Source organism: Cebus imitator, unplaced genomic scaffold (genome assembly GCF_001604975.1).
Source record: "Cebus imitator isolate Cc_AM_T3 unplaced genomic scaffold, Cebus_imitator-1.0 Scaffold194, whole genome shotgun sequence".
Lineage (NCBI taxonomy): Eukaryota > Metazoa > Chordata > Mammalia > Primates > Cebidae > Cebus > Cebus imitator.
The window spans coordinates 2,114,005-2,134,906 of NW_016107509.1; the positions used below are offsets into that span (position 1 = coordinate 2,114,005).

The 20,902-nt window shown below is 36.1% G+C and overlaps 1 protein-coding gene across 2 annotated transcripts in view; it reads left to right on the forward strand.

The window, feature by feature from the left end:
* DDX10 (DEAD-box helicase 10) overlaps positions 1 to 20,902 on the forward strand; it is a 274,959-nt gene that overhangs the window by 49,824 nt on the left and 204,233 nt on the right. For both annotated transcript variants that reach the window (XM_017547072.1, XM_017547074.2), the window contains 2 exons: positions 3,873 to 3,961; positions 7,027 to 7,519. In XM_017547072.1, the coding sequence (XP_017402561.1) occupies positions 3,873 to 3,961; positions 7,027 to 7,519 (582 nt within the window). The remainder of the gene's footprint in view (positions 1 to 3,872; positions 3,962 to 7,026; positions 7,520 to 20,902) is intronic.

Genomic DNA, 20,902 nt, shown 5'->3' on the forward strand with positions numbered 1-20,902 from the left:
TTTTGAGACAGAGACTTGCTCTGTAGCCCAAGCTGGAGCGCAGTGGCACGATCTTGGCTCACTACAACCTTTGCCACTTGGGCTCAAGTGATTCTTGTGCCTCAGCTTCCTGAGTAGCTGGAACTACAGGTGTGAGCCATCACCATGCCTAATTTTTTGTATTTTAGTAGAGAACGGGTTTCACCATGTTGGCCAGAGTGGTCTGGAACTCCTGAGCTCAGGTCATCCGCCCGCCTTGGCCTCCCAAAAGTGCTGGGATTACAGGTGTGAGCCACTACTACGCCCGGCCAGTCTAGCTTATTTAAAATTTTGAAAAATATTTTTATATATAGATTGGGAAAATCATCTTTAGTTTTGTCAAAGACGTATGGAAAGTCCTCTTAAATAAGATGTTTTGGATGCACAATGGCCTGATTTCTAATACTTGATCATGTTATTAACTTTTTATTTCTTTAGTAAAGTTGCTGTAACTCCTGATTGTGCTTTCTTGACTGTGAGATTAATATCTTCCAATATTAGAATAAATTTTTAGAAAGTGTAGAACTCTAGCTGTATTATCTTTAGGAATGAGATTTTTACTGGGAACGTTAAAAATTCTTCTCAGTCTCTGCCTTGTGTATGACTTAATATTCCCCAATTACTTTTCTGGACTTAAAACTCTTGATTAGCAAATATATAAGGAAGTCAATATTTAGTTTTATTTTTCTTAATTGAAAAATTATATTTCTGGTATGTAACATGTTTTGAAATATACATTGTATAGTTGCTAAATGAAGCTGACTAGCATAGGTATGGTGAGAAATCTATTTAAAATTTTTTTTTTTAGTTTTTAGAGTAGCTCACAATACATTCTTTGGTAAAGAAAGATGTGAAATTATTTTTAATTGTGCTTTTTAATTTGAGTCCCTCTCATTTTCACCTGTCTTTACTGTCTTTTATTGCATTTACAAGATCTTTGCATCTCCAATAGCATATCAACAATGAGCCTGATAATAGGGATTCAGAGGTTGCATTCAGTAGATAGATGAAGTGGGAGGAAGAAAATAAAGGAAGAGTTATAGAAAGATCAGTCTGGTCAGGCACGGTGGCTCACACCTCTAATCCCAGCACTTTGGGAGGCCGAGGTGGGTGGATCATGACGTCAAGAGATCGGGACCATCCTGGCCAACATGGTGAAACCCCTTCTCTACTAAAAATACAAAAATTAGCTGAGTGTGGTGGCGTGCGCCTGTAGTCCCAGCTACTTAGGAGGCTGAGGCAGAAGAATTGCTTGAACCCGGAGGTGGAGGTTGCAGTGAGCTGAGATTGCACCACTGCACTCCAGCCTGAGAAAGGTCACCCTAAGTTGATAGAACAGCATGAGCAGAAAACCATTAAGTAGGTGGGCTTTTATATAGTAATTTTGAAACTGATTCCTGGTAAAGAAGTAAGTTTTTTGTTTGTTTGTTTTGAGACAGAGTCTCGCTTTTATTGCCCAGGCTGGAGTGCAATGGCATGATCTTGGCTCACTGCAACCTCTGCCTCCCAGGTTCAAGTGATTCTCCTGCCTCAGCCTCCCAAGTAGCTGAGATTACAGGTGCCTGCCACCACACCCGGCTAATTTTTTGTATTTTTAGTAGAGTTAGGGTTTCACCATGCTGGCCAAGCTGATCTTGAACTCCTGGCCTCAAGTGATCCACCTGTCTCAGCCTCCCAAAGTGCTGGGATTACAAATATAAACCACTGCCCCCAGCCAGAAGTAAGTTTTATTTAAAGAACAGATCTTAAATATTTTGCTAACTTATTTTATATTTTAGCAAATTATCATTGGTGTGCTTAGAATAACATTAATGATGAGGCTAAAATTTGAGTGATTACTGTGTACCGGGTACTTAGTTATGACAAGACTTTTACATATATTGTTGCCTAATCTTTCCAACAGCCAGTGAGGTAGATGGTATTGATTTGACTGTACAAATGAGTAAATTCTAGCTTGAAAGTTAAAAAATGTTTAGGGTGGCTGGGTGCAGTGGCTCACGCCTATAATTCCAGCACTCTGGAAGGCTGAGGTGGGCAGATCCCTTGAGGCCAGGAGTTTGAGACCAGCCGGGCCAACATGGTAAAACCCTGTCTCTACTAAAAATAAATAATAATAATAATAAATTAGCTGGGTGGTGGTGGTACATGCCTGTAATCCCAGCTACTTGGGTGGCTGAAGCATGAGAATTGCTTGAGCCCTGGAAGCAGAAACTGTAGTGAGCCATGAGCCGAGATTGTGCCACTGTACTGCAGCCTGGGCTACAGAGTGAGACTCCGTCTCAAAAAACAAAAAACAAAAAAAAACAAAAAAAACAAACCCCCTCCTCCACAGAAAAACCACAAAACTATCTAGAGTAACATAGTTATTAAGTGGAAGACCTGAGACTTAAATCCAGGTCTAACTTTCTTGAGACCTACTGTGTTAGGAGAAATTAATTCCAAAGTCTGAGAGAATCCAATGGTAAGCTATACCAAGCTGGATAAGTTCACTTTACCTGAGATCCAATGAAAAGGATCTTTGAGCAAATTGTTGATTTTCTTTTTTCTTAAAAATTTTGGGCATGCAAATGTGTGAATATTTTGTCTAGCAAACATCCTTCAAACTTGCAATTAAAATCTTCTAGGAGCTTTGGAAGTAGTATACACATTTAAACATAATAGATTAATTTTGGTGTGTAATGACTTGCTGCATGCCTAGGAGGTCATTCAGTTATCTATCAGAAAATATGAAACATTGGAAAGACGTTGTTTTATTGGTTTATGCATACAACGGATGAGTCTTCCAGAACACAGATTATAGAAAAGCACGTTGAAATAAATGATGTGATTTATTGGGTGTCATGCATGGTTTAGCAGAACGGCTGTGTTACCAGCAGTGGCAAGCTATCTAGTTTCATAGAAGTGATATTCTAGGTTTTGATTCTAATCTGGATGGAACAAAAGTGATAAGCAACTGAAGTGATTGCTTGTGGATGATTGTAGTAGAAAAATTATCTTTAAACGGGTGCTAGATAAAATGTGAAGTTTAGGAAGTATGGAAACAGGTACTAAATATGCTTGACAAAGTCAACTTAAAAATAAAAAATTACCTAGGTGTGTTTTGTTATCTGTTTATTTGACAGACTGACAAAGGATCAGGACCCTGTTTATATATTCTGGTTTGTGTAACACTAGTATGAAGATAGTTTTTTTTTTTTTTAAACAGAAACAGAAAAGATTCCAAGTTAATGATGAATTACTTGAAATCATAAAAAGGAAAAGCTTTAGCAATAAAGCTTTTACTGTCATGATTTTATTAAATCTCAATATGTCAGATTTTATATAATTGGAAAACCTTATCTTTTGACACAATAAAAAGTATTATCAATAACTAGCATTTATTACTGTATTTCAGAAAATATGCTAGGTACCTATGTGCATTTTAAAAATTTTATTCTCATAACTCTAAGTAGTATCTCATTTTAGATAGATGAGGATACTGACATGTAAAGAAACAAATTTGCTCTGGGAGTAAGATTTTGAGCTCTGAATAGATTCCAAATCTGCATTATTCCAAAGCCTATATTTTCCTCATTGTGTATCTTACTGTAACAGAATTATACTAACTTTTAGAGTGGCTTTTTGGAAAGATGATTTTCTGTGTTAGGTTGGCTTGATGAAATCAAATGCAAAGTTTTTCTAATATTACAGTTCTAAAAGGTGTTTTCATGTATGTATGGAATGGAGACATACTGAACTATTTTGTGGTTTTTCAGTACTATTGAATTTATCTCATTGGTTAATTTTCTTATATTTTGGTCTAAACTCATTTTTAATTTCCATCATATTGTACTTTTCAACCTCTTAATTCACAGTGTTTTGTCTCCTATATACGGTCGGTATATCTGATGAAGAATAAAGAAGTATTTGATGTGAGCAAGTTACCTATACCTGAATATGCCCTGTAAGTATTCCTAATACATTTGTAATAGTGAATCCTCAAAGTTAGAGGGAATTAATTAGTTAATTTAGAGATGGGGTCTTGCTATGTTGTTCAGGTTGGTCTTGAACTTCTGGGCTCAAGCAATCCACCCACATCAGCTTCCCGAAGTGCTAGGATTAGAGGCGTAAGCCACCACACCTGGCCAGAGGGAATTTGTTTGAAATCTGTTCTCTGAGGTTTTTAGTTTAGACTACTCTGTCTTAAGTTAAAAGAATCTGTTTGTTAAAGATCTGCAGTGAAAAAGATGAAATCAACTTGGCAGAAAATTAGTTCAGTGTTCAGTTCTTGTTATCAGAGAGCAGTTTATTTGTAAGTGTAAATTCCTTAGAGTAACATTGGCTCTTTCCTATAGTTTGATTTTAAAGGAGATGGAGAGCAACCAATAAGCATTCTTTAAAATCTTTAAATGTCTAAGTTTTCTCTTGTTCTCTGAAACCCTTGCCTGGATTACCATAGACATTTTATGCTTTCGATATGTGTCTCTTTGCTGGTTCTTCTTATGTTAGGTTGCTTACTGCCTGAATGAATATTCCTTCTGTCTTGGTGTTTCTTATAGGTACTCATGGTTACTATGGCAAGATGTCCGTTTTTAGTAACTGAGGTTACTATTGTATGAAACAGAATGGTTGGTTTTGTTTTGGCTTAGTATTTGAGGGATTTTTTTGGGGGAGGAGACAGGGTCTTTCTCTGTCACCCAGGCCAGGGTGCAGAGGAGTGATCATGGCTCACTGCATCCTTGACCTCCTGGGCTTAGGTTATCCTCCCATCACAGCCTCCTGAGTAGCTGGGACTACAGGTGCATGCTACCATGCCTGGCTAGTTTTCTGTATTTTTTGTAGAGACAGGGTTTCACCATGTTGCCCAGGCTGGTTTCAAACTCCTGGGCTCAAGTGATCCTCCCTGCCTCAGCCTTCCAAAGTGCTGACATTACAGGTGTGAGCCACTGTGCCTGACCAGGTTTTGTTTTTTAACCTTTTGATTTATGAATGAGGAATGTTTATTCTTCAGTGGGATCCTACCTGTGGGAGTGGTAAAAACACTGGCAAAATCTTATAGAAGCACCCTTGAGATAATCATACTTTGAATATCAGCATGAAATTTCCCAGACCGTGGTGAAATATGTGATTACAAGGCAAGGTTGGTTTGTTTGGCTTGTTCTTAGGCATTTGAGTGCCTTTACCTTTAAACTGAGTCTAACTACAGCATATATCTGAGTGAGCTGCTGTTTTCTATTCTTTGTTAGAATATATGTTTACCATAACAGGCGATAGGTCAGTTGTTACATTTTTGAATCTTTTAAATTGCTTTATAGCAGTCCAGGGTTGCTGTCTTTCCCGTTGAGTGATAGGTGGAAAACCATGTGCCATGGATAACACGTTGCTTGCTCATGTTTATATACCAGTTCCTAGTTTTATTATTTCTGATTATGATCCATGGCTTAGGCTATTAGCTGACTTTTGGCCCCCTGGGAATTTTTATCCTGGTTTTCTGATTTGACTTACGTGGAATATTAGCAGACAGGAAAGGCACAGGTCTTTAACACTGTAAGCCATATTTAGGGAAGAATTTGGTGCAATAGATTCCAGTACATTTTATCTGTTGGTAGTTGAAGACTTTTGCTTTTTGTGATGCTTAGAGAAGGCAGAAAATTAACTTGAGAACAAATTTTAGTATACTTGAATTTGGTATTTTAATTTTTGTAGATATTTAGCTGTGTAGTTTCTTTGAGGTATGCAATTTCCTTTAGAAGCCTTTGATACCTAAAGCAGTGCTATGTGTATAAGATATATTAAAGGTTTTAAAAATTTTACTAAAGAAACGTGTTTTGAATACCTAATATGTGCACGTCATTGTATTAGATGTTAAATTGTAGATATGTAATATGTACTGCTACCTTCAAGAAACTCAGTTTTAGTAGCTGAGAGAGACATAAAAATGTAAGTATGATACATTGAGAGAAATCCTCTGGTTGAGTTTGTGATTGTAACCCTAACAGTGGTGATGGTGATGACATCAGGTTCTCATTAACTGCCTATATGCCAGGCACTACTTTTAAGCACATTAACATCTGTCAACTAATTTATTCTTACAACAACCCGGTGAGGTAGGTACTCTTAGCATCCTGTTTTGCACATGGAAAAGCTCTGGTGTAGAAAGATTAAATCATGAGTTCTCACAGCTAGTATGTGACAGCCAGATTCTGAACCTCAGCAGTCTTGTTTCTGAATCCATGCTTCCCAGCATTACATCTCTCAGTTTCTTTGAACCATGTCAGATAGGAAAAGAGCAGTGGATCCATGTTATGGTGTTAACTATTTATTCAGAGCAATCCTTGTTTTTTAGATTTCCAGTTGATCAGTGAGAACTTAGTGAAAACTATTAGCTTTGATCCAAGCTGGGAAAGATATGATATTAAATTGAATCTTGACCTTAGATGGAGAAAATAAGATTTTTTTTTCTTTTTTGCTGTTTGGTTTATAAAATCCATTTTTATAGCAATGATTGTACCATATTCTGTTTCAGGATGGGACATGGGGACCACATTCCAGTTCTTTTTCTGTAGATAAATGTATTTTGTCCTTTCATGATTATATCTTCTCTGGTTTATTTAGTACTTAACATTTTATGAAGTAATTTCATGTAGTTAGTTAATTGGATCTTTACAGCAACTGTGAGATAGGCCTGGCAGGTACTTCCCCGTGTTATGAGGAAGCTGAAACTGAGAGAGTTGAATTGGAAATTGGCAAGTCTGGTACTTGGACTGTTATCTTGTTTCTGGTCCAGTGCTCTTTAGCTTATTCCATGTTACCCTTTTAAAGAAAAAATGGTGTCCAAAATGTTTTCTGAGAGTTGTTCAGTGTATTTTGCCTTACTTTTTGGATCAGCTAACCTGTTAGTATCGAGTTGTATCTCACAGGAACATTTTCTTTGAAAAAGCTCTAGAAATCTCTGCTCTTGAGAAACTTCTGTGGTACCTATAAACATATCATTGGTGTTAACTCTTACCACATTTTTCCATATTTAAGGTCTCTTGGTCTTGCTGTGGCACCACGCATAAGATTTCTTCAGAAAATGCAGAAACAACCCACCAAAGAATTGGTAATGAGCCAAGCTAATAAAGTAATTGAGCCAAGGGCTCCCTCCCTCACCAATGATGAAGTGGAAGAATTTAGAGCCTACTTCAGTGAGAAAATGTCCATCCTTCAGAAAGGTGGAAAAAGACTTGAAGGGAGAGAGCACAGACTGGCTAATGATACTAGTGATGAAGAACAGGAAGAAGAGGAGGAAGAAGAGGAGGAAGAAGAAGAAGGAGAAGAAGAGGAAGAAATGGAAGAGAAACTGGCAAAAGTAAAAGGATCTCAAGCTCCATCTCTTCCTAACACCAGTGAGTCACAGAAGATCAAGGAAGTTTCTACGCAGTTCCTGGACAGAGATGATGAGGAAGAAGATGCTGATTTCTTGAAGGTGAAGCGGCACAATGTGTTTGGATTGGACCTTAAAGAGGAGAAAACATTACAGGTAAGTTTACTCCTAATGGAAGGTCTTCTATTACATTGCCTTACTGTGTGCTTGTTGTTGCCTTTTGGGGACTGTGGGAAGTGAAAACTCAGAGAAACTTAGGCTGACTTTCTTTGCAATGAACTCCTTTCCTCCATATTTAAACACAGAATAAGTGCCAGTGAATTTTCATAGTATTCATAACTTTGAGAACTCAAAGAGGTTAACAACTTTAATCTTATTTACTGGTTTTCTGATGCTGTGTTTTAAAAGTTGCCAAAGTCTGATTATGTCTCAGAGGAAGGTGATGAAGTTCCTTGGTTTATGGCATGAAGATCCTTCATTATAATTCCTAAGATACTGCTTCTGATTGATTAAATTATAAGGAACAGTTGTAATTATTTAAATCTTTCTAAACATAAGTTTTGCTCTTAATGCAACATTTGTTTATGGGAACCAAGCCAGTATCTTAATTAGTAAGTGAACAGTTTTTTTTTAAAGTCTACTTACGAATGTTTATGACAAGTTTTCATGTAGATCCTTTGTTTTTCTGTAGCTAACTTCTAGGAGGAACAAAAGAAATAATCCATTTATGTAAAGCACTTGTTTTCCAGGGTGCTTTTGTAGGTGCACCGTAAATGTATTCCTCCTTCTCTCTTACTCTCCTTCTTACTTTCTATGCCTTTATTCTTGATCATCTTTTAAAAAGGGAATTGAATAAAAAGTGAAGCTTGATTCTTACTCTTTATACAATGTTGAGTAAAATTCCTAGGCTCACAGTAGGAAATACATAATAGATTTTGATGTGAAACTTAGAAATATATTTCTTTAAGTAACTGAAGATTATAAAACCTAGAAGATGTACTTATTGAACACTTAATATGTGTTCTGTGTTAGGCATTTTCTAGACATTTTCTCATTTAGTGTTTGAAATACCTTCAGAAGTAGTTACTATTATCTCATTATACAGGTGATGGAAAAAAAATAACTGAGACACAGAGACAATATAATACTGTAGTGAGGTACAGAAGTAGTAAATGGCAAAGCTGGAATTTGAAGATAGGCATTCTGACTTTAATATTCATGCTCTTGTTCAGTAATCCTGTACTGTCTCATCCTGCTTCAAATTAGATCATGGTAAGTCTGCAGTTAAGACTCATTTTGTCAGTGAAGTAAACAGAAAAAGTTAGATTTTTGCTTTAAATAATTTAGCCACTGTATTAACTATTACATTTACCACTTTCTAAGAAATATGAACTAACCAAAGCATTAAATTGAGAAGGAATGTTATAATTTTATAATACTTAATGTTCACATAAGTGGGACATGTGTCTAAGTACTAATAGCTCATCTGGCATCAAAAAAATGTATATAGCAAAACAACTTTTTAAACTCCAAAAAAAGTTTTACTGTATATCAATTATCTAAACTAACTTTTTAATGTGTGCAGTTTGAGTTCTGACAAATATATGGTGTTATGTAATTACTACCATGATTAAGAATAGAATCAGTGTCATCACTCCAAAACATGTCTTGCTCCCTTAGCAATTACTTTACCCTTCACTTAACCTCTGGTAACCACTGATCTGATTTTTACCCCTGTAGTGTTGCATTTTTCAGAACGATATAGAAGTAGGATAATATAGTATTTAGCCTTTTGTATCTGGCTTCTTTCATTTAGCTTAATGTTATTGCATGTACCAGTAGTTTGTTCCTTTTAATTATTGAGTAGTATTTCATTGTATGGATGTACCACAGGTTTTAAATTGGCATTGATTGTTTCCATTTATGGTGGTAATGACAAAAGTCATTATAAACATACACATTTTTTATGTAGATAATTTTCTCATTTTTCAGGGAAACAAATGGGATTATGTTCTAGGAATAAGGTTACTGGGAACATATGTTAAGTATATGTTTAACTTTGAGAAACTCTCCAGTTGTTTTCAAAATCAGCTCTTCCAATTTATGTTCCTGCCAGCAATGTATAGGAGTTTGAGTTGTATCCCATCTTGTCAGCATATGGTATTGTCAGTCTTTTAATTTTAGCCATTCTAGTAGGCATGTAGTGATACCTTATTGCAGTTTTAATTTGCATTCCCTAATGACTGAACATCTCTACATGTGCTTATTTGCCATTTATATATCTTCTTTGGTGAAATGTTTTCAAGTCCTCTGTCTCTCTTTTAAAATTGTGTTGCCTTAGTAAATTCTAAGAGTTCTTTATATATTCTGAATACATAGCCTTTATCAGATATATTTTGCTAATATTTTCTCCCAATCTGTGACTTGTTTTTATTTTAAGTGTCTTTTAATTGGCAAAGAGCAGATACCTTAAATTTTGAAGTTTGATTTATCACATTTTAGGTAATTTGTATATGTGACCTATCTGATAAATCTGTGATTGACCCAAAATCACAGGTTTTCTCCTATGTTTTCTTCTAGAGGTTTTATAGTTTTGGCACTTATATTTAGGTCTAGGATCCACTTCACCTTAATTTTTGTATATCATGCTAAGTAAGGGTCAAGGTTCACTTTTTTACACATGTGGGTATCCAATTGATCAAGTAGCACTTGTTTGGAAAAAACTATGCTTTTTCCATTGAATTTACCATGACTCTTTGAAAGTCAGTTGACTATATATGTGTAAGTCTCTTTGTGGACTCGTGTTCTATATTTCTGTCCTTTCACCAGTAACACCAATCTTGATTCATATAGTTTTATATTATGTCTTAAATCTGTGAGTCTATCAACTGATACATATTTTCCTAAAATTGCATTGGCTATTTTTAGACCATTGCATTTTCATATAAGTTTTTGAATCAGCTACTTTGTATAAAAAGCCTGCTAATGACTTCATTGAGGTTGCACTGAATCTATAAATCTAACTGGAAAGAATTGACACTGTACAATACCTTTTTATTTAGGCCTTACTTAGTGTCTTTTTAGCATTGCTTTATAACTTTAAGTGTACATATTTGAGTCATCTCTTACTATTTGATATTTTTTAATGCTATTATAAATGGTATTTTTAAAATTTCAATTTCCAATTATTTGTTGCCAGTATATAGAAATAGTTTGTTTTTATAGACTGATCATTCTAAACTGACCTATTAGTTCTTATGGCTTTTTGGGAGTTGCTTGGGATTTTCTTTTGTAGCTGATTATGAGGTTTGTGAATAAAGATGGTTTCATTTCTTCTTTATCATCTGTGTGCCTTATATTTCTTTTTTCTTTTTCTTTTGCTTGATTATACTGACTAGGATTTGTAGAATAGAAGTGGTAAGAGTAGCTGTTGCTGTGTTGTTCCTGATCTTACTGAGGGGGAAGCATTCAGTCTTTTACCATTACATCTGATGTTAGCTGTAGGTTTTTTTTGTTAATACCTATGACGTTGAGAAGCTTCCATCTATTCCTAGCTGGTTTAGTGTTTTTATGATAAAATGAATTGTGACTTGTGTCAGAAGCTTTTTCTGTAACCATTAAGAAAATCATTAAGGTGATTATGTGGTGGTTTTTAGCCTGTTGATTATGGTGTATTGATTTCCCCCTGCTACATGTTGAATCAAATAAAAGTTCCTTTGAGAAACTCCAATTAAGCAAGATTTCTTTATATTATAGGATTCTATTTGCTTATATTTTTGTTAAGGATCTTTCTGTTGTAAGGGATATTGGTTTGCATTTTTTTTTTTTTTTTTTTTTTTTTTTTTTTTTTTTTTTTTTTTTTTTTTTTTTTTTGTGATGACTCGACTGGGAATATGATACATTTTGAAAGCTTTTTAAATATTTTGCCAGCCTAGAGGTCATGTTGTTCATTTTCCTACTGGCTTTATATGTCAGTTTCCATTTGTTCACACTATCACTGAATATTCACAGGTTTGCACTCTTTTGAAAATGAGTTAGAAGTACTGTCTCGTTTGACTCTTTCTTTGATTCCAATATGAATATTAATAATTTATATTAATATTAACATTAATTATTTAGAAAGTTATGATTTCCTTAATCTGTGTATATATTGCTTATATGTATTTTTCCCTGTTGTAGTATTAGTCTCTTTCCTGTTGATTTGTAAGATATCCTCAAATAGCCAAGTTGTCTCTGGCTTTTAACTTTTTTATGCCCCCCGTCATACAAAATTGTTCATTTGCCTGCCTTCTCTACTTGATTCCAAATTCCTTGAAATACTGTCTTTTTACTCAAGTAAAAATACTTAGAATTTTATTGCCATATGAATAAATTCAGAATTGTGTTTTCACTTTAAACAGGAGGGTTCTTGATTTTATTTTCTATATTAGAAATCAATTATTAGCTAATTTAAAAAACTCCGTTACACTCATGATCCAAACAGTAAAAATTCACATTTTGTTTTTTAAAAAATGTTAGCCACTAAGGTACAATTTCCTTACCTAACGTCAGTGTCTAAGTTTTCTTGTTTGGACTGTTTATACCTTCAAATATAGATGACACATTAAGTCTTTTTAGTCATTCCTAGAAAGGACACATAGAAAATATATGTGAAGAGATCAACGATTTCATCCTTCAACTTTAGCATTCCTATTTAACAATTACATTTTATGCTGTGACAAGGGCATGGTTAAAGATGAGTGAAAACATGACCCTTATGTGGGTACATTTTAGTAAATGCAAATTTCAGAAAAATTGGGGAAAAAAATCTAGAAAAATGAAATAAAAAAACAAAAAGCACACACATATACAAGCTCATTTGAAAATTATTCTTAGATTCAATAGACATAAAATTACTTTGGCAAATTGCAGTAAAAACTTCAAATGCTCATTCTAATAAAACAACAACATGCCCTTTTCCTAACTTGTTTCTTTCCTCTCATTCCTGTGCAGACTTAGTGTTTTCACATCCAGGGCACCAGAGATGATCTTCTGCCAAGGTTGAGTGCTCTGTTCTCGAGGGCCAGGGTCTGGGTCTCTCCGAGAGTGGTTTCAAGAAAAACCTCCTGTAAAATACCCTTTTACTCAGATTACAAAATGCTTTTGGTGGAAAATCTCTAGTAAAACACAGAAAATTATAAAGAAAAATAAAAATAACCTATAATTCCACCACCTAGAGATAACGACTGTCTTTGTTTAAGTATGAATATACACGTTTATTCATTTTTCTTTTTTTAGAAATAAGATCTTACTCTGTCACAGGCTGGAAGGCAGTGGTATGATCGTGGGTCACTGTAGCCCCAAACTCCCAGGCCCGAGTGATCATTCTTCCCTAGCCTCCTGAGTAGCTGGGACTACAGGTGTATGCTACCATGCCTGGCTAATTTTTAAACAATTTTTTATAGAGCTGGAGTTTTGCTGTATTGCCCGTGATGGTCTCAAACTCCTGGCCCTAAGTGATCCTCTCACCTCGGCCTCCCAAAGTGCTGAGATTACGTACAGGCACTAAGCCACTGTGCTCTGCTCATATACCCATTTTTAAAGAAATGAGATGCCCCTAGGTATATATATTTCCCCATGTCATTATAGTGTCTTTGCAAATATTTTTAGTGGTTGCCTAATATGCCATTAACCTTTATTTAACCATTCCCCTCCTGTCGCATACTTAGGTTAATATCCTCCTTTTTAATCTCCATTTAAAGAGTTGTACTAATTGGCAGTTTTCTTTTCACCTTCCCTTTGACTACTCTCACCAGCATAATGTGGAACTGATTCTACAGTTCAAAAATGCAAGATAGGAATCTTCTCCTTATCTCATGTAAACACTTACTTTACAATAATTGTTTCAAAAATTTTACCCCCAAATGATTACTGAGCTACACATATTAGGGCACGAGATGACCTAGGTTTCTTTGGGTTACTGACAAGGTTCTAAGAGGGCCCCAGTGACACTATGTAATACCTCCTGTTGCTGTTCTTATTGAAAGAGGGTCAAAAATTCCTCCAGACCATATTCAGATCTGCTCATCTACATCCAGAGAGGTTTTACCATATCACATGTGGTAAAACCTCTGGGCTTGATAAACTATCAGTCCCTGAGGAGTGATTGATTAACCCACATTTCAGTAACTACCATAAAATATGATTCTGTACCCACTCAGCAGCATTGTCTCCCAAGTGCCCTTGATGCAGGGAGCAGGAATCAGCCTCTGCTTGTGACAGTGCAACTCTACGGAGCAAGTATCTTTTTCATAGAGTGAAAAAAATGAAACAAGGAAGAACAAAAGAAATTGATGCAAGCCTTTTCTTCCCCTCCATTAAACAGATAATGCCTGATTGGAGGTTTTATTTTGTACTTAAGAATAACTCACTTGTTAATAATGTACATCAGACCAGGCATAGTGACTAACACCTGTCATCTCCCCGAGGTTCAGGACCGCTTGAGCTCAGGAGTCCAGGGCTACAGCAAGCAATGGCTGAATCACAACACTCCAGCCTGAGCAAGAGAGAGAGATGCTGTCTCTAAAACAAACAACACGATGTACATCACTACTGTAATGTACATCAGATAGAAGATTTGGTCTGCAAATTCTTTAATGACATCTCTTGTGACCATCAGAATATCTTCCCGATGAATATTTTGAACATCTGGAAACATTCTTCTAAAGTCTGTTTGTTACCCTTGTCAATCGGTTTCATCTGATGGATTTTAAGATCTGGATTCTGGGCTATTTCTTCATGGTATTAGAACTAACGGATCAATTCAAGTGGGCATGAAGTTCCACTTTTGGCAATTCAGAGTAAAATCTTATCTTCCATGGCTGATGCTCTTCTGCCTCCATCATGGTTTCACCAGGAAAACAATAGTCCTTCTCCACTCTTATTCTTGGTATGAACAATAGGATGAGATTTCAGTCAATAAATTCTGTGGTCCTGAATTTCCTTCATACTGCTTTACTTCTGTACATTTTGATAAGCTGTATGTGTAGCTCTGGGTTCAGCTTTACCTCTTAGAGATTTCTCAACTACGAGGAACTAGACAGGTTTTCCCTTATGACCAAAAGGCTTGTAGAAATGTGACAACTCTTGGTCCCCTAACACATGTCTCAGTGGTAGGGAGCTGTCTTCCTGGGGAAACATACTCCAGGGCAATCAAACAAAAGGAAAATATTGCCTTACTGATCAGTGTGTGTTCAGGGCCTGGTACAATGACTAGTGCAAATTTTACAAATGTTTCATGAATGAGGGAGAGAATTAACTGAATTTCTTATTCCTTCACTTCGGTTTTGTTTGCTATGACTTGTATAGAACTCATAGGTAGGGTTTATTTTTGGAAAACCTGTCTTTTGTGAAGTTCACCTCATTGATTTATGATTCAGAAGATGTTGTTGAACTTTCTATAAATGTGAGCATAAAAAATTTACTTGGCTCTGAAATAATATAGTGACGTAGGCTGAGCTTTATAATTTAATTTAGATAGTAAATGGTATCTATAGTGTTGGAAAATTCAGTTTACTAAGACTGCATTTGCATTATACTATAAGAAGTTCTATCTTTACACATGTACCTGCATGTTTTTTTTTTTTTTTTTTTTGTAATAAATTAAAAATATATTGCACGTCTGTTGAATAAGAGGAACATTTTAGGGCAGTTGATAGGATTTTAGATGCTAAACAAGGAATGTTGTGCAGTTTCTTCCTGTACATTCCCTATTACTATGCACAAACAATAAAGTTCTTGATTCTCCAGTTGAAATAGAAAGGCTAATTGCCTTTTCTTTTGTTTTGAGATGGAGTCTTGCTCTGTCACCCAGGTTGGAGTGCAGTGGCCAATTTTGGCTCACTGCAACCTCTGCCTCCCAGGCTCAAGCGATTCTCCTGTCTCAGCCTCTGGAGTAGCTGAGATTTACAGGTGCATGCCATCATAGCCAACTAATTTTTATATTTTTAGTAGAGACTGGGTTTCACCATGTTGGCCAGGCTGGTCTGGAATTCCTGACCTCAGGTGATCTGCCCCCCATCAGCCTCCCAAAGTGCTGGGATTACAGTCATGAGCCACCATGCCCTGCCCCTGCCCCCCTCCCCCCACAAACTTTTTTTTTGACTACCTCGCCTAGTCTTGTTAACTTTACCTGTTACCTACTTTAGGATTTTTTAAATTAACGCTTATTTGCACTCATATTAGTATCTTTTGATTCTTCTCCATGTTTTTAAGGAAGTTGGTTTTGAATGTCACTCTGCATCCATGATCTCAATTGGCTTTCCTTTTCTTTTTTTGGAGACAGGGTCTTGCCCTGTCACCCAGACTAGAGTGCAGTGGTGTGATCAAGTCTCAAGCAGCCTTGACCTTATGAGCTCAAGACCTGAATTGCTGGGCTCAAACCATCCTCCTGCCCCAGTCTCCAAAGTTCTGGAATTATAGGTGTGAGTCCCTATACCCAGCCTGGCTTTCCATTTTATCCTTTACTTTTGCATTTTATATTTTAGTGTTTTAGTGCATCCTTCAGTCACTGGAGGCTACTTTTTCCTTTATTACCTATTTTTAAGGATAGAACAGATATAGAGCAATCAAACCATACATAGAATGGGAAATAATACTATCATTTGCACATATAAATGAGTGTGTTTCCTGTGAGAAGATAAGCACTTTTTCAGACACTGCTGACTTTGTTGAAATTTTTGTTGCTCATGTTTTGGAATTGTCTTTGTAGGTACCATACCAGACACAGAAGTGAACTGGTTTTGTTACTCATAGCTTATCCTCTTTATCTTGAATTTCATTTTCTTCATTTTTTGTCTCTCAGGAAAAAGGAGATTTGTCCAAGAACCAAATTGAAACTTGGAGCCAGTAGGAACCCATTAGATTGTAGATTTTATGGAATATGTCTAATAATATATCATTATAATTAAGACCATAATTATTTATTTGGCATTTTACCATATACTGAACACTTTCTGCATAAGTTCTCATTTTTCCCCATGACAGGAAAGGTAGCTTTTATTTAAAATTAAGGAGGAGGAATGGAAGGCTTTTAAGTGACTTGTCTAAGGTCACAGTGGTGAAGTTAGCAGTGAAACCTGTTTGTGATGCTAAGTCACATTTTCTTTCTCTCGAGTCGTGCCTACCATTATTTGTGTGTAGTTTGCTTTCTGTAATTGGGTAATGTGAGTGTAATTGACAGTACTATAAATAATTTTGGGCTACTCAGTGTGTGCACACACGTGGAGTATAAAATGAATGTTTGCCTTTAGACTTTAGCGTAAATGGAGAAGAGAGGTATTGAGTGCCAGGTGCAAGCAAGGCCTTCTGGAATGCTGCCTCGTCACATTCCTTTTCTATTTGATGAGATCAGCGCAGTGAAGGACAACAAGATTTTTTTTTTTTTTTTCTTTTTAGCAGTTGAGAGGGTGCCACGAGTGATAAAGCAATAAGAGATGTGTGGGAGAGAGTACAGGAGGAGTTATCAGGCACAAAGGCAGGAAGAGATGGCTGGTTGACCTCCCACCACAGAGAAGAGCCTTGTTTTGGCTGATTGTCTTGTTGGGTATTGAGAAAGTTGACCTCCAGGGAGATGGTTTTAGAGAAGAGCATGAACATATAATTAAAATGATTAAAATGTATTTTTGGAACATTTATTTCCTTAAATGTTAGAATGAAATCTCTAAGCATATGCTTTCTTTTTTCTTCAATTTAAACCTTTTTAGAAATGAGCCTGGGTAGATTCCATTTTAGCTCAACAAATGTCCTTTTAAAGTTTTCTTAACAGTAAACATAGGTCAGTTTTAATGAAGATTTGAATGATACTCATAGATTATTCTTTGTACCTTAGAATTGATTCCAGATCCTGTTTACATTGATTGAGCCCTACTTGGTTTTTTTAGTAGCTTTTTCTTTCTTTCTTTCTTTTTTTTTTTTTTTAAGTACTGTAAGAACTCACTGTTGGTGTTAAAACGTAGATTACTGAACTTTGAAGCTTATGAGTATACTCTTATAAAAATATTCCAAGATCCAAATCAAGATTCTGCTATGTGGGAGCTAAGATTTTTCTGCTCCTTGTCCCTTTACTTTTTCTCTCTCTTTCTGTTTTTCCCATTTTTCTTTTTTCTCCTTTCAGCAGCAACTTACCTTATAGATGCCAGGGACTGTGTTAGGTACTTAATGACTTTCAGAAGCTTTAACTATGTGTTTGCAAAATAATTACTGGAAAATGATTAACATCTATCAACTTTTTATAACTTACCATGCATTTTGACTATCATATCTCATTCATTTAAATTCTTACCACAGTTTTGTGTAGTGTTGCCGTCATTTTACAAGTTCAAAGACAGGCTTTGACACGTTCAGTTGCTTCCTTGCCTAATGTTCCATAGTTAGTTAAGTGCTAGAGCTAGAGTCTGTACTTAGGCTCCTCTGACTTGCCTCATTATGATTTTGCTTGCTTTGATTCCCGTCATTTCTACATTTAGTGGTGGCTTTTAGTGTTCCATTTTTACTTCCCACTTGCACTGCCATTCTGCCCCCAGATTCTTATTACCTCGTTCTTGGCTGGTAGGGATGTTTCATAATTGATTCCCAATGTTCTTCTGAGTCATCTTCCTGTGAACCATGGTCAAATTAGTAGTTTTTTCAAGTGGTTTACCCTCCATGCTCAGTTGTGTTTTGTAAGCTAGCCCCTACCCTATTGTCCTGCCAGTCCATTCTTCACAGTTTCCACTTAAACAGTGAAGGATTCCTTCCTGGATTATTTTCTTCTCACTCCAGCATTTCACATCTTTGGAGATTCAGTGCTTATCTTGTCTGTTCTTTGAAGCCATCCTTTACTTCTTCAACCCACTGACCTCTGGATTCCAGTTGTCAATTTTGCTAGTATTTTTTTCTTTTTCTTGACATTTCATAATGTAGCCACATGACTCTTAATTTTTATTTCTGCCATACCTGGTAATTTGTGTTCAGGGGCCTTATATAATGTTCAGTTGACTTAAACAGAAGGAAGAGCTCTAAAGTCAAGACTACTGTACTCTGAATTTTTGATACCATGAGGTGAAACAGTGGTAGGATGATCTCATGCGTTGCCTGGCTGAAATAGAGTTTGGTATATATGCTCTTTTGTCTTATAGGTGTCTTTTCTGCTTTTTACATCCTGTGCTTAATTCTTTTGTGGTAATCTAAGCTTTGTTCCAATTCAAAAGGAGTAGTTATTGTGTGACTTGAAGCTTAGATACATATATTGAGTTGCTTTATATATATTTTTCCTATTTGAGTTTTGTATGCAGATGACTTCCTGAGGATGTAAATTTTCAGTGGAAAGCTTAAAGCTGATTTGGGCTTGATGTTTATTCTATAACATGCAGGCTCATTATATCAAATATTGACTTGTTTTCCTTCATTTCCTTCTTTTATACAATACTCAATATTTATAGCATCTGCTGACTAATAAATTTTCACATCTACTATTGTGGTCAAAATTTCAACAGCTACTTTTACAGGATTTATTTATCTTGGTTTTAAGGTGGTTAAAGGGGTAACGAAAGAAATATGAAATAGGACAGGCTATTCTTGAGGGTCATGTGAACCGCCCTTGAAATTGATTGTTATATGATTGGAAATAAGGAGTTTTCAAATTCATAAACAAGTGCTTGTTTATATAGCTCTAACAAATGTAACTGTACAACACTGCTAATATGGCAGATTAGTTTCCAGAAATGCTGTTCATAAGACCACTTTTTAAGTCTCTGAGCAGTCAGTGTGTGTATCAGTACCTGAGCTTGTTAATGGGATTTGTGATGGTACTGGATTCAACTTTCACGTTTCTTTTCACCACTTTTAAATTGTCCAAATAAATTTTTGTTTTGACTTTGTTCTTTTCATTGCATGTTTTGAAACACAGCTTCAAGTCTAAGGCAACAGCTGAGGCTAGTGCCATCTGTTGGTGGCAGGTAGAATTAAATCACTTTTGCTTTGATGCAAAGCTTTGTTCTTTACCATGAAAGTGTACATTTTAGGTGAAATGCTGGCTTATTAAGTGAAGGCTTCATGAGGTTTTTAGATAAATTCATTCAGCAAATATTTGAACACCTCCTAGGTGCTAGGCATTAACTGTTAGCAAAACAAATAGTATTCCCTGTGCATTATAGGGGACGACGGACAAAAAAATGATATGTGTGCTATGGTAGAGGCAAGATGAAGCAGTGTAAGGGAGATACAAGTTCCGGGAAGGCGGGTGGCATGCTGCAGTTCCAAACAGAATGGCCAGAGATGGTCACCCTGGAGGGTGTCTAAGGCACTCTTCTATCATTGCTAGATCATGACCTTTAGAGGTTTTAAGCGTCGAGAAGATTATTGTTCCTCCTCCCCCATAGGTAATTTGAAATGAAAACAGTATGAAACTTGAAAACAGAAAGTCCTGAAGTTATTTCTCAATGATGGCTACTTCACTGCTTTTATTGAAATAAATTATTTCAAGAACATTAAAAAAAAAGTATTCCAGCTTTACTGGTTCTCTGAGCTTTACTGATTCTCTGAGTAACTTGCCAGTTGGTTAATAGAACACTGAGAGCTAGGCACTCTAGGGGCAAGGTGAAGGTAATTCAGACCCTTTTGGAAGCTGGTGCTGGTACTAAGTTAAGTGGGAACAGGGATGTCTGGTGTCTGTGTATTAGGAAATGCCTACTGTTTAGTGAAAGTAAAGTGTAAGTTTAAACTTATTTATAAAGTTAGTATTAAGATTAGCATAGAGATTTCATGATTTAAATGTTAAGTCGTTAGGGCAGAGTTTCTCAAGCCATCTTTGCTGAAAGACTAATGTTTTAACTTTGAAGCAATCACAGATAATGACTTTGTAAAATACGAGCCCCTATTTGCTTCCCTAATTCTTTTTTTTTTTTTTAACCTTTTTGCTTCTTCCTTTGTCTCTCTCTAGGTTGTTTTATCTTTCAATAATAAAACCTCATTCTGTATCTTTTGTTTGTTTCTTTTGCTTATATGCTATACGATTATACAGTGTTGTAGGGTGTTCGTGTATGTGTGAGTGTGTGTATTCGTAACATAATGAATATTTAATGGAAATATACTGTTAGCCACTGAATAGATTTTGCATTTTCCCTATAACCCTTTCTATGCCTCTTGGGTTACTATGGATGAATAAGATTTGGCCCTATAGGTGATACTACCAAAGTTGAAATACGAGAGTTCTTTGGTTCGTTTTGGTATCGGCTCTGCTATGGTTTGAATGTGTCTCCTCCAAAATTTGAATGTTGTCAGTGGGATAATATTAAGAGATGGGGGCTGTAAGAGGTGATTAGGTCAGAGGGCTCCTTCCTCCTTAATGGGATTAAGGCCCTTATAAAAAGACTTCTTGTAGTGTCCTTCCAGCTTGCTCTCCAGCCCCAGCTTATTCTTCTGCCATGTGAGGACAGTCTTTTCCTCTTGCCCTCTGCCTTCTGCCCTGTGAGGATGCAGCAAGAAGGCTCATACCAGATGCCAAATACTGGTGCCCTCGTC